Source organism: Carettochelys insculpta, chromosome 5, assembly GCF_033958435.1.
Source record: "Carettochelys insculpta isolate YL-2023 chromosome 5, ASM3395843v1, whole genome shotgun sequence".
NCBI lineage: Eukaryota > Metazoa > Chordata > Testudines > Carettochelyidae > Carettochelys > Carettochelys insculpta.
The window spans coordinates 22,550,963-22,564,797 of NC_134141.1; the positions used below are offsets into that span (position 1 = coordinate 22,550,963).

General features: G+C 41.5%; 1 protein-coding gene across 3 annotated transcripts in view; it reads left to right on the forward strand.

Moving 5' to 3' along the window:
- Nucleotides 1-3,453: 3,453 nt before the first annotated feature.
- CARNMT1 (carnosine N-methyltransferase 1) overlaps nucleotides 3,454-13,835 on the forward strand; it is a 28,220-nt gene continuing 17,838 nt past the window's right edge. Inside the window, exons 1-3 of one of the 3 annotated variants that reach the window (XM_074994759.1) lie at nucleotides 3,454-3,581; nucleotides 7,701-7,896; nucleotides 9,262-9,425. In XM_074994759.1, coding sequence (XP_074850860.1) covers nucleotides 7,708-7,896; nucleotides 9,262-9,425 — 353 coding nt within the window. In that variant the 5' untranslated portion in view covers nucleotides 3,454-3,581; nucleotides 7,701-7,707. Of the gene's footprint in view, nucleotides 3,582-6,296; nucleotides 6,707-7,700; nucleotides 7,897-9,261; nucleotides 9,426-13,835 lie in introns of those variants that run through there. The other 2 variants (XR_012645636.1, XM_074994758.1) reach the window with 2 other exon arrangements.

Here is a 13,835-nt window from a genome sequence, read left to right on the forward strand (position 1 = left end):
GTTAGACTGCTGCTGGGGTATTGTGTATTGTTTGTGACACTGTGAGTAGGATATAATCTGAAGAACAACTACTAGGCTTTTAGTGACAAGTGTCAGACAGGTAGCCATGTTAGTCTGTAGCTTTGAGAACAACAAGAAGTCTTGTGGCACCTTATAGACTAACATATTTTGGAGCATAAGCTTTCGTGAGCAAAGACCCACTTCATCAGATGCATTTTTATCAAAAATACAGTAAACCCTTGACATATGTGGCTTCAAGTTGCACATAACTTGCTTTTTATGTGAGTTAAGCACAACTTGACACTGCTCTGCAGACCCTTCTCCGTGCCGCGTGGGTGGGAGAATGTGGGAGAAAGTGGGAGAAAGGACTTTTAGTTTGCCTAGCTATCTGCAGCTATGGGTAGCTAGGTGAGCTAAAAGCCCCTTTCTGCCAGCTGTGCAGCTGTCAACTGGACAGTCCTGCCACTGGGGGAAGCCAGGGAGAAGCAGCCAGCAAACTGACCAGCCCTGCTGAACTGTTGTTTCCCAGGTCTGCAAGCAGAGGGGAGCTGTGAACCAAGCTGCAGCCTGGTTCCCATCCCCCCCGAATTGCATGAAAATTCAAGTTACGCGGGGGTTGCAGGAACACAACCCCCATGTAACTTGAGGGTTTACTGCATGTGATTTAGATTAGCTAAGGAAGAGTGCCAGTTTCTCAAACTATACACACAGAGGGAGGACTTAAAACTATTTGAAAACAAACTATCTTTTGAGGATTGTCTGGATTGGAGAAAGTAAAATAGAAATTGTCATAATGTATTAGTCCTTAAGAACAATGATCTTTTGTGAATCATTTAGATTTTTAGCTATATTTTTAACTATATCTTTAAGATAACAATGTATTATACACAATGTAATACAATGTATTATGCCACAGGTCAGTGGTTCTCAATCAGGGATTCACATATCCCAGTGAGTGTGCAGAGGACTTTCAGGGTTACATCTGATCACCTAGATACATGCCTGCTTTTACAACAGGCTACATAAAAAGAACTAGTGAAGTCTGTAATGAAGCAACTAGTGAAATGTCATGCGGTGACTTGTTTATATTGCTGTATACTATAAACCAAAATGCAAGTGCAATGTTTATATTCCAATTGATTTATAATTATGTAATAAAAATGAGAAAGTAAGTGATTTTTCAGTAAGAGTATGCTGGGACTCTTAGTATTTTTGTTTGTTTTTTGTAAGCAAGTAATTTTAAGTGAAACGAAACTTGGGGTCTACAAGACAGTTTGGTCTCCCACAAGGGGTACAACAGTGTAGAAACTATTGAGGGCCACTTCCATGGATATTTTTGTCCTGAACTAGTTTCTTTTAAAAACATCAACCTCAATGTTGTCTGTCTTCTATTGTGCATCTGAGGGATCGCTTTAGACACCCTTGTACCCTGCATGTTCTTATATTTTAAAAATATCAATGCCACAGTGATATCCCAAAAGATAGATATATCATTTGTGCAACATGTAGGCTGTGTCTGCACTAGCCCAAAACTTTGAAATGGCCATGCAAATGGCCATTTCGAAGTTTACTAATGAAGTGCTGAAATACATATTCAGCACCTCATTAGCATGTGGGCGGCCGCGGCACTTCAAAATTGATGCGGCTCGTCCAGACGGGGCTCCTTTTCAAAAGGACCCCAGCTGCTTCGAAGTGCCCTTATTCCTCTGAGCAGATGGGAATAAGGGGACTTTGAAGTAGCCGGGGTCCTTTTGAAAAGGAGCCCCGTCTGGACGAGCCGTGCGGCGGCGAGCCATGTCAATTTCGAAGTGCTGTGGCTGCCCGCGTGCTAATGAGGCGCTGAATATGTATTTCAGCGCTTCATTAGTAAACTTCAAAATGGCCGTTCGCATGGCCATTTCGAAGTTTTGGGCTAGTGCAGACATGGCTGTAGTGTTGTATTGTTGCAGGAGCTCATGTCCTATGGTGATAAAAATAGTCAATTTAAAACAGGAAAGTTTCCTAACGCACCTTCCCTTTTCACTTATAATTTTGTGGGGGCTGCCTTTGCCATGCCCCTTATTACCACCTATTAGACTCAAGCCACTGCTTTTCTCATAAGCTCTCTGTTCTGACTTTTGTGTTACTGCCCATCCTTATGACTCAGCAATTCCAGAATGGGGCTCGTGCCTGCCTCTGTTGCAATTAACACTGCAGTGGCCCTGGAGTGAAAAAGGAGCAGACTCCACTAGTGTTATAACCACTTTGAGGCTACGTCTACACTAGCCAAAAACTTCAACATTCCCATGCAAATGGCCATTTCGAAGTTTACTAATGAAGCGCTGAAATACATATTCAGCGCCTCATTAGCATGCAGGTGGCTGCGGCACTTCGAAACTGACATGGCTCGTCCAGCTGGGACTCCTTTTCGAAAGGACCCTGCCTACTTCAAAGTGTCCTTATTCCTATGAGCAGATAGGAATAAGGGGACTTTGAAGTAGACAGGGTCCTTTCGAAAAGGAGCCCCATCTGGATGAACTTCGCGGTGGCAAGCCGTGTCAATTTTGAAGTGCTGTGGCCACCTGCATGCTAATGAGGTGCTGAATATGTATTTCAGCGCTTCATTAGTAAACTTCAAAATGGTTATTTGCAGGGCAATGTTGAAGTTTTTGGCTAGTGTAGACGTAGCCTCAAAGTGGCCATTTTGAAGTTTTTGGCTAGTGTAGACACGGCCTGACAATATAAACATTACTAAATAGTCTACTCATGCTCTTTCCCAGGCCTGATGAAAGCAAAGGGTGATGAGCTGTCCCAAGTTCAGAGGGATAGTGCTGATGATCAGAGGGGTGGGGTTGTTCCTCCCCCAAGGCACCTCTGAGACCCTCCCATTTCTCACTTTCTGTGTTACAGACCACCTGCGCGAGGGCAGTCCCCGCTCTCCTTCCAAAACTTCACATGCACGTATGGCTCGTTTTCAAACATCTCTTTCACCCCGCTTCCGCTTAGTTGCAAACTCTTGCCTCCTCCTGCACGCCTCCGCATTGCTGCAGCCGGGCTGCGGTCCAGCTTCTGCTCCGCCCCTCCAGCATCTGTGACACACAGTAGCGCTTTGGGTCCTACCACTAGAGGGCAGGGGTGACATAGCTCTTGCCCCTCTCCCCCCCGCGCCACTCGTGGTTGGGCTTGACCCTTCTCCTCTCGCTTTTCCTCACGAGAACTCGCCCGCTAGAAGGCGGGTCCCGAAGGGCTATTGTGCGGCTGCGCGGGCTGTGCCGGTTGCGTGTTGCCGTTGTTAGGCGGAGCCCTCTCCCCGCGTCGGATAAAGGGAGCGCGCCGGGGCCGCGTGTGGCGTGTCCTGGAAACCGCGGCTCCTGCTGCACCTCGGTCATGGCCATGATCCGGGGGCGCCGGCAGGCGGGCGGGGAGGAAGCTGGGGGGGAGCCGCGGGCTGGGGGGGAGGACGGGGAGGTGCTCTTCAGCAGCGAGCGGTGCAGGCGGAAGGCGCCGAGGCAGGGGGCGGCGGCCAGGCTGGAGGATGAGGAGGAGGAGCGGCTGGAGGGGGAGCATTTTCGGAGAATCACCAACGTGTTCCTATACTACGGGTAACGGAGAGCCGTTCCGCGGAACGCCAGGGACCCCCTCGAACCCACCCCCTCGGCTTGTCCCGGCATCCTGAGCCCCCCGCCCCTGGCCGGCCGCACTGAGGCAGCGAGAAGGTTTCCAGCCGCCTGTTTCCCCTTCCCCACCGAGGGACTAGCGCCCGCCCCCCCCCAGTCTAAGTAGGGTGATCAGATGTCCGTGAGATAAATACGGGACACGCGTGGGGAGAGGTGTCCCGCCAAAACGGGACAGATGATCACTTTTTGAGTCACGCAGTGGCTGTCCTGTCAGGGCTGCCACCCTGCTGGGTGGTGGGGTGTTCCTTGGCTGCTGGGGGCAGCTGTGGCTCCCAGCTGCCCCATGCCTTGAGGTATGGGGAACAGGCTGCAACCCAGCGGGTGCTCTCCCTGTGGCGGTGTTCCTATGATAGGTGGGAGCCCAGAGCCAGGCACCGCAGTGCTGGTCAGTTTCTCAGCTCCCCTCTGGTTGTGGGAGATGGGAAACTGATTGGTGCTGCTGTGTCTAGTTCTTGGCTGTGCTTGGCTCCTTGCTTCCATGAGTGGCTAGAAGCCCAGAGCTAGGGGAAGCAGTGCCAGTCAGTTTCCCAACTCTCTTCTGCTCATGGGAGCCGGGAAACTCTCCCAGCTGCTCCTGGCTCCTCTGAACTGAGGGGAGCCAGGTGCAACTGCTGGGAGCTGGGACCACAAGGGCCTGGCTGCTGCCTGGTTCCCAGCTCCCTGTCAGTCACTGGATCCAGGAAACTGAGCAGTGCAGCAGTATTGGTCAGTTTCCAGTCTACCATGGTGGGGAGCCAGGAAATTGCCAGTGCTGCATCCAGCTCCCAGTTGTGCCTGGCTCCCCTGGGGGTGGGAGCCAGGAGCCAGGCATTGCAGCACTGGTCAATTTCCCAGCTCCTGCAAGCAGAGGGGAGCCAGGAAGCAGGCACAGCTGCTGGGAGCCAGGAGCGCAGGGGCCTAGCTGCCACCTGGTTCCTGGCTCCCTGCTGCTCATGGGAGTGAGAAAACTGACCTTCCCTGCTGTGCCTGGCTCTCATGAGCAGCAGCTGGACCCTTATGCTCCAGACTTCCAGCAGCCGTGCAAATATGGGGCAATTAACCCCTTTGTTAAAATAAAACAGGAAGACATCCCAAATATGGGACTGGTCTCCCCCTCACCCTGTCTTGAGCCTGAGGAACCAGCTAGGCAGTCACTGCTTATGCAGTATCTCTACCAGATTGATTCCTTGCATCCCCTGTTCTCACCCCAGCATGTCTGTGCTTCCCAGCTCCCTCTCCCTATTGCTGGTTGTTGCTAGTGTGTCCCTTTAAAAATGTGGAAATACAAAAGTATTTAGAAATGTAAGTAAGTGCTTGTACTGAAGTGACAGAGTAAGTTGGTCAAGCTGGTTCTTTCTGAGCTGGGGAAATGCTTGGAGTGTTGAAGGGTCTGCATGGCTTACCCATTTAAGACAAAGTTGGTTAATTAGGGGCTATGAAATACTGCTCACTTCAGTTTCCCTTATTAAGCAGCTTTGCACTGAAAGGGTAAGTTCTGAAGACACTTCAGCACCTTGGCTAAAAAAAGTCAGAGTACATAATGAACAATTTCTACCTAAATATGTAGAACAGAGAAGAAACCTCAAATGAACCAAAAAGTTCTAGTGAGAGCGGTTTATAGCCACATGTGTGACATTATCTTGGAAATCACATCTTCCATCACTTTTCAACTTTTAGCAGGTCTAAATACATGAAGTATGTTTAAGATGTCATGATTCACATACACTTTTTATATTTCAATTGACTGATTTAACCTCTGGGGCCTTCAAGTGCAGTTGTCTAGTTTGCACTTTGTAAGGTGCCATTCATGATATTAACATTGTAGAACCAGTGCAAATTCTTTCAAAGAGCTTTAACTCAATTAAGTTGAAATGGACCCCACACACAGCTAATGTCAAAGTGTTTCAAACAGGTTTATTTTTGCATACTTTTCTACCAAAGTTATTGAAATTAAAGGAATATAATGCTTACATACTAAAATATGAAGCAGTCTCAGGCACCTACGTAAACTGTGAAGGAAGTGACTTCTAATTCACAGCACTGAATGTCTACATCAGGGTTTCCCAAGCTTAGAACATTGGTGTACCCCATCTCCCATGGCTGTGCCAGTATTTATCTCCTGGTTTGTAGTAACTTATTTGCTGCTGTGTACCCCTTGAAATCCTTTCACGTACCACACTTTAGGAAACACTGGTCTAAATAAGTAACAGTATTAGCAACCATTAAGAAAGGGATAGGTAATAAAGAAAATGCTGTGGAGGTATATGTGAAACCTGTAGTATGCCCATACATTCAATACTGTGTGTAGTTCTTGCCACTCCATCTTTTAAAAATGTTTTTTGAATTGGAGGAAATAAAGAGAAGGCAACAAAATCATTAGAGGATATGGAATAGCTTTATATGAGGAGAGATTAAAGATACTGGGAGTGGTCTGTTTAGGAGAAAGAGGACTAAGGGAAGGACCAGATAGTGGTCTCCAAAATCATAAAAAGGTATGGAAAAAGAGAACAAAGTAGTAATGTTTATCCCTTTATGTAAAACAGAGGTCACCCCGGATATAAGGAACCATAAGTTTGAAATAAGCTATGCAATTTGCATAGCTTATTTCAAGTAGGTGTTGAAATAAAGCCCCATTTTGAAGCATCCATGTACTCCTTCATTGAGTTGTACAGGGATGTCGGAATAGTGCATCTATTACCTTGAAAACTGTTTCAAAACAACAGGTGTGTTGCTTAGGGGTGGGCACCTATTTTGGGATATCTCTGTAGACATGGCCCCAGTGAAATTAATTTGCAGATTAGCACAACACGTAGTCAACCTGGGGAGCTTGTTGCCAGGAGCTGTTGTGAAGACTAAAAGCATAATTGGGTTCAAAAATAATTAGGTAAGTTCATGGAGGATAGATGCATCAAAAGGCTTTTAGACAAGATGGTCATGGTCTAGGTGTCCCTAAACCTTTGACTGCCTGAAGCTGGGACTGCATAATGGGATGGATCGCTTGATAAATTGCTCTGTTAATTCCCTCTGAAGCATCTGTCATCTAAGGCACTGTTAGAAGACCGGATGGTGGGGTAGGTGGACCATTGGTTTGACCCAGTATGTGCATTCTTATGTTGTCCTTTCTATAGAATACCCTTAAATAATAATTTAAAAACTGTACAGATTAGAATTTAAAATCAAGACAGCAATGTTATTTTATATAATTACTTTGAAATTATTTATGTTAATGAGGATTTCAGGTTAAAAAACTAAGGCCACAATTGTGTAGAAATTTATCAGAGGTTGAACTTCTCTAGTCTGGCACCTATATCATCTGTCTGGTGCAGCACGAGAGCATTTGCTGAACCACAGGAGGTCAGTGTTGTCTAGCAGCATTACCAACACTTCCACTGCTTACTGGGATCTTAGGAAGAGTGTTAGTGTTAAACATAAAAGCTAAGTAACGGTACAGAAAACTGAGAGTTGAGACTGGTGGCTATAAATAAACTTTATGGGACCATGGGAAGCTTGGCCGTACCCATAATAAATGGTCATCCAGCTAACTAAAATCATGCTGGACCAACGGTTGTTGCCAAACCAAAGTGCACTGCACTATAAAGGTCCAATCTGTAGTAATATTAAAAGTGAAGTGAGTTCCTTGTATTTTGTGTACCATAGTATATATTATTTTATATATAATGTATTTTTTATTTATTTTATCATTTTTACTATTTCAGTGCACAATTAAAAGTTTTTCAAACTTTTTCCAATTAATCTCTTTCTATGAATTTACGAGGGTATTAAAATCAGTGTAGACTTCTCTTTGTGAACCATTGCTGGGGACACTAACATATACAGTTCTAGGAATAGGTAATTGCGTAATAATTTGCGGTTTAAAATAATGATATGGTCTATACATTTTTAGGAATAGAGGTAGTTTGGGTAGAGGATTATTGTGAAATGAAATCTAAGAGTTTTAAATAAAGATAAGTTAAAATAGCTGTGATCTAGGGTACCCTCAGGTATAAATTCATTGCATTTATATTTGAAGCTACACACTAACAGATGTTAACTCTTATTTTCTAGAACTAATATGCATGAACAAGTGAACAGAACAGAGAGACAGTTTAAATCCCTCCCAGCTAACCAGCAAAATCTGCTTCCTCAATTTCTTCTTCATCTGGACAAGATTCGTACATGCATCGATCATAATCAAGAAGTCCTACAGACCATTGTAAAAGAATGCAAACATATGTTTGAAAATAAAGAATATGGAGATGATGTATGTTAAAACTGGACTCTTTTCAGATTTCAGAAGTGAAAGTTTGTGTACATGTTTAGTTTTTACATTTCTTTTCCTCACGTCAGGTTTCCATTCCATTCCATCCTTCACCATTTTTATGAATTCATATTTCCTTAATTTCTTCTGCATGTCTTTTTGTCCTTGATGAATCATATTACATAGTTTTTCAATAAAGTGATATCTGGCTATTTTTTCTGCATGGAGGTACTGTTAATCACTCAGGAGAGCACTACATGTCCGCTATGGCAAGTGTCAGTAATTACTGCTAGTAACAGATCAGTATGATATAACTACAATATAGTTTTAACTCTACCCAAGTTATTTTTAAAAGCTGACTTTTCACTTGGCTGCATTGATGTTAAATATTCTTTGCAGTACTTTTAGTTGTTCTTTAACACATAGGTGATTAACAATATTGTAAGTTAACTGTTTGTAGTGTTATAATTCTATAAAATTTTATCATAATTTCCTGTCTACTTGATCTGGTTTTTTTTCAGCATGCCATATCTGTTTTAATAAAGTTTTACATTTAGAAGCTTAAGGAACTGGCAGTGATAGAGAGTATCTTATTTGTGTTTTATATGTGGTGGGTTTTTTTTTTTTTGTCTTGTCTAGGCTGGGTGCAGTTATGTGTAGCTTCAGTGTCATCCTTTCCATGCTGCTTTACAAATGTCTTGGAGAGACCTCCCTCTCAAAGTGAGAGGTTGGTCTCCATACCAATTCACTCCTTGTCTTTTCCTGAATAAGGATTACCAGTTTTGCTAAATTACGTTATGCTATGTATTGGTTTTGTAATGTGGATCCTGGTCTGTTGAGGGCAGAGCTGAAACCACCAAACTAATTTCATACGGGTATTATAAAATGGATTGATCCCAGGTCCCAGAGTGAGGGACGAGTGCTTAATCAATTAAACTACCCATATGCAGTAAACTTTTTCATATCTGGCAGCCCCAGGACAGGGAGGTTGATGGTTATTCAGATATCTGAATAATAGAGAGAGGTGTTCATAGCCATGCAGAACACTGAAGAAAAACAGGATTAGATCTTAAACAAACAAATGTAAGCAGAGTACTTTATTTACTAAGACTATTAATTTAAACTGTAAATTTATGCTGTATTTGCTCTATTTGTATTTCCTTTCACTATACTGTACTAAGGAGAACAAAACAAATTTTCATATGGTTAAATTTCAAGTTATTTGAGAGTTCTGGATGATAGAATGCTAGATATGAAAGTGTTTGCTGTAGTTGCTGTAGCATGTCTATTTGAGTATTCAAAGCTAAGGTGTTTGATGTCTTAAATTTCTGGATAAATTTTTTGTCCAACTTACTTGATTTTAATCAGGAAAATGGGAAGATTGTGCCAGCCTCAACGTTTGATATGGATAAATTAAAGTCCACTTTGAAACAGTTCGTAAGAGACTGGAGTGAATCGGGGAAACCTGAGAGAGATGCCTGCTACCAGCCCATCATTAATGAAATTGTAAAGAACTTTCCAAAAGAGAGATGGTAAATAGTGCTTTGTTTTTGATTTATTGAAGAGAAAATGCATAGTCCTTACATGGTTGCACGTTACTTGCAGAAAGTTTGTAGATACTGGAAAAAGAACCTTGAATTTTAAAATAGATGCGAACAGTGTTGTGTTAATTGCATAAACAAAAATACTTCTGTGGTGAGAAATTACAGTAGACTACAAAACATAAAATCTAGGAATAGTGAAGTAGAATTAAGTAGTCTCTCTTTGTGGGCTAATATTGCTAACTCTAAATATGTTTTTTTTTATTATGTGAGTTTAATAATGGTGTAATATGGTTAAGACCAGTGATTCCTCAGTAGTGCGGTACAAGGAATCCAGGTTTCAGTTTAGCAGCTGCTGAGTGCCCTGTGATAGGATCCATGTCCAACTTGCCTTAGCTGAAGAGGCCCATAGTATGTGATCCCTTGAAGGGACGAAGAAGTAAAATGTGATTAGCCTTGGTGATGCAGAGAGGAAAGGAGTAAAAGATTCCTACCAACCCTAGTGTAGTTTTATTATATTTACAGTCTCATTTACAAGTGCTGAGGCCCAATATTGATTTCAGACACAAGAGGCAATGAATCTTGTAAAGTTCTCATTTATTTGTGTGCATATCTTGCAAATTTACTTTACAAAAAGTGAGGCATGTTTGTGTGCCTGAAGGTAGGATGAGGGCTGATATATGAACAATATTAAAAAAAGCAAAAGCTGGGTTATGTGGAATTTGGATAACTGGCAAGCTCAGTTAACCAGCATCTGCTCTTTTGTAGAAGGTCTGGTTTCTATGGGACCAGGGCAGCCAGCTGCCTGGCTGTGGCCTGCTGCCATGGAGCTGCGTTTCTTGCCAGTTCCGGCAGCAGCAGGACCAGCTGCAATGCCGGCAGCAGTGACAGTAGGTTTGGTGAAGTGGGGCCGGAGTTCCTGCTCCAGTATCCGTCACTTTTTGTTATCTGGTACCTCCAGTTCCCCTGGGATGCTGGATAATGCAGCTTGTACTGTAGTACAGTAGTAAATGAAAAACAACAAAAAATCTTAATTAATTATGTCCATGTTCTACGAGTATAAATGTGATTTTTTTTTTAAATTAATGAAATCAGTGCAGTTGTAATAAATGTACATTTCTTTCTGAAACTTTGAGGCTTTTTTACTAAGGGAAGAACAGGGCTCAGCACTGACACTTGTGTGTAAATTTAATTTGTGAATCTGATGTTTATAAAAGTGAGGACTGATAGCTCTGGCTAGTGTGTCGATTTTTCACAGCCAGTAGGTTCCTCATATAATACAAACAAATCACTCCCAAACTAACACAGATATGTACTCCTTGGTATCAGTTATGTGGTGGTCTGCAGCAAAGACTGCAGACCATTAGAGATAGCAAAGAGTTTTTGATGTGCTCAAACGTTCATGTTACAGAGAGCAGCAATTTTTTTTTGTTTGATTTGTCTTGAGATAAATGTCACTCAGTCGAGTGGCTCTCAACAGTAGTACACATATTCAGCTCATCCAGATCAGTGTTTCTCAATCTGGGAGCTTGGGGGTTGCAGCCCTTAGGGGGATTTAAAGGGGGAACAAGTGCAGGGCTGGCATTGAGGGTTAGCAAACAGGACAGGTGTCTAGGGTCCCATCTCAGAATGGGTCCCGTAAAGCTAGGGTACGTACTTCAGCCCTGCCACCTGTGGCGCTGGCTTCAGACAAGATTCGGAAGTGAAGAACAGGCTCAAATATCACACTGAAATTGCAGTACAGTGTTTATATTCCAGTTGCTTTATTTTGTAATTATATTGCAAAAATGAGAAAGTTAAGAAATTTTCCAGTAATTGTGTGCTGTGCTTTTGTATTTTTCTGTTTGTTTGGAAGCAGGTAGGTTTTTAAATGATTTGAAAATAGGCGCACACTAGACAAATCAGACTCAGTGGTCTGGTAACTTTTTGGAAATGGGTGACCTAGTCCTCTAAGGTTTCATTGGAAAAATGAGACTTGTGGAGCGCTTTCAAAAATATAATTTCAATACTCTTTCCTCCTTAGATGCAAGGCATTCAGGAAGGTCTTTTCTTGTAGAAAATGTACAGTAAGTTTAGTTTTTATAAGTTTATGTAAAATTATGCTTGTTTTGAAATTCCCCCATAAAAATAATATTTATGCATTGTTAAATGGTTCTAATTTTAATATGTAAGTGTGATTTAGGGTCAGTTTGTCAGTTCTTTTTCTTGTGACATGTGAGCCGTGGTGTAAGATTATATTAAAGGCTACTGTGGGTTTATATTTAGCCTCAGTGAAACCCTCTTCTAGTTATGCTTTGTAGGCAGGCTGTGCTGGTGTGTCACTGCCAAAACCACTTGCATTTTCAATAACTGAATTGGCAACAGCAGCTCTGATTGAATAGCAGTTTTCTGTCTGAAAACCAAATTGGATGAAGGACAGAGAATATTTATTAAGCTTTTCACATCAGATATCTTAAGTGCACTGTGTCCATCAGGGCAAATGATGCACAAAGAAAATTAAAATCTGTTTTTACTTGTAACACGCAGGTGTGTGAATATTTTGACTTGTAACACACACGTGTGTGTGAATCTATCCATGTACATTACATTTGGTAAATGGTGAAAAAAGGTTTTAATTTTCTATTAACTATGTACTTAGCGCAAGACCTATAATTTTGGGAACATAAATACTGTATTCTTCATGCGTAATGTAAGTTATCTGTTTCAAATGCAGAACTCACCCATACCTTAACTATGGGGCTATGACCAGTGTTTTTAAGTGAAATGGTAGAGGCAAATATATGTAACTGAAGAAACCATGTTCAGAATGAAGTGCTTAGTAGTATAAAATGACAGTAGCTGGCCATATTTTTGAAATACAATAATGATATCGACTTGAGCCCAGCAATTGAAGTAGGACAAATTTAGTTTAAAATTCTGAATCATAATATTCTTGATCTTTGCCTTTACTGCACTCTTCAGGTTATTGGAGCAAGTTAGTGTGGTCTTTGCTTTCCCTCCTACGTTTTGCTAATAGATTTTTAGAATTTTTAGATGTGGCCCTTACTGTAGTTATCTGTAGCTTTGTCTCATTGGATTACTTTAATGTGCTCTGCAAAAAGCTTATACCTGGAGACCTCTAACTGTAGACAGTTCAGAACAGCGATGCCTAAAGCCCAAGTTTTTTGCCTGAAGGCATATTTAGAGGACAGTGATGTTAGAGGAAGGTGGAAAACATCTCTAATTGGTATTGACAGGTAGTAAAATTGATACTAATTATTTTAAAATGGCATATGTGTAAAAGCAGTTCTGAGTAAATTTTTCTATAATTTTCCTGTTTCTTACCCCACTAGCTTCATGTAAGTCTAAAGGAGGTGAATAATAATATGGTTGCACCAAAAACATTTTGTAAAGAAACAGTTATGTAGAAGTTTTCAGACTAAAGCTTATCTTGAATTAGGAATTGGAAAAAACTTGTCCTTCTTAGATTCCACATTGTATTGTCCTGGAAAAAGTTAAAATTCTCCAGAGTGTCGAATGCTCTTACACATGCTTCCAAATTCCATCCAATTTGTACTTTTAGTACAGTATGTGAAAGAATAAACTTCAGTTTTCTCCAAGTATCCTTAATTTTGTTTGGCTCTTTCTAAGGCAGAAGCACTCTATGAATTGGATGAATCATGTTGTGTTTAATTGTAAGAGATTCAGGTTTTACATGAATTGTATGTGAATAATTGTTAGCAGGTGCACTAAATAAATGGAATCAGCCACTGGGAGTTATTTGACGTTTCTGATCAGATGTGTCTCCAGTGCAAAACTGAAGGAGGGATCCTATGCAAGTAACTTGAACATTAATTAACTTCAAAAATTAACTATCGCACCAAAAGTTAAAAATTAAAAAGAATTTAATCTGGCCTGGAAAACCTCGCTATATTTTAAGGTCTTAACACTTCATGCCTGAAATGGTGCAAGTTAGAACCTTCAGATTTCTGGGTCTCCTGCCTGCCCCATGAAAGCTCATCACCTAATAAATTATTTTGTTAGTCTTTAAAGTGCTACATGTCCACATTTTTGTTTTTCTTTTGATTTGTGATCATCTAACGGAAGTAAAACTTTATACTTCCACAAAGGAGCAATATTCTGGCATAGACTGTCTTCAGATATAGCTATGTGTTGGTTTTAAGGGTTATTTTTTTCACTTGCCAGAGAAAATATTTCATATCACTTTCATACTGGTGGTTATATTACTAAGATATTTGTTCTAAAATCCTGGTTGTATGTCTGGCATTGTTCTCAGTTCCTTTATTTGTCACTAAACATAATTGAACCATTGGCTTAGTTAGGTCACTCATTCATATCTCGGTTACACTTCAGCTGAGTTTCTGTGAAATAAAAGCACAAACATATTTTCTACATTTTAAT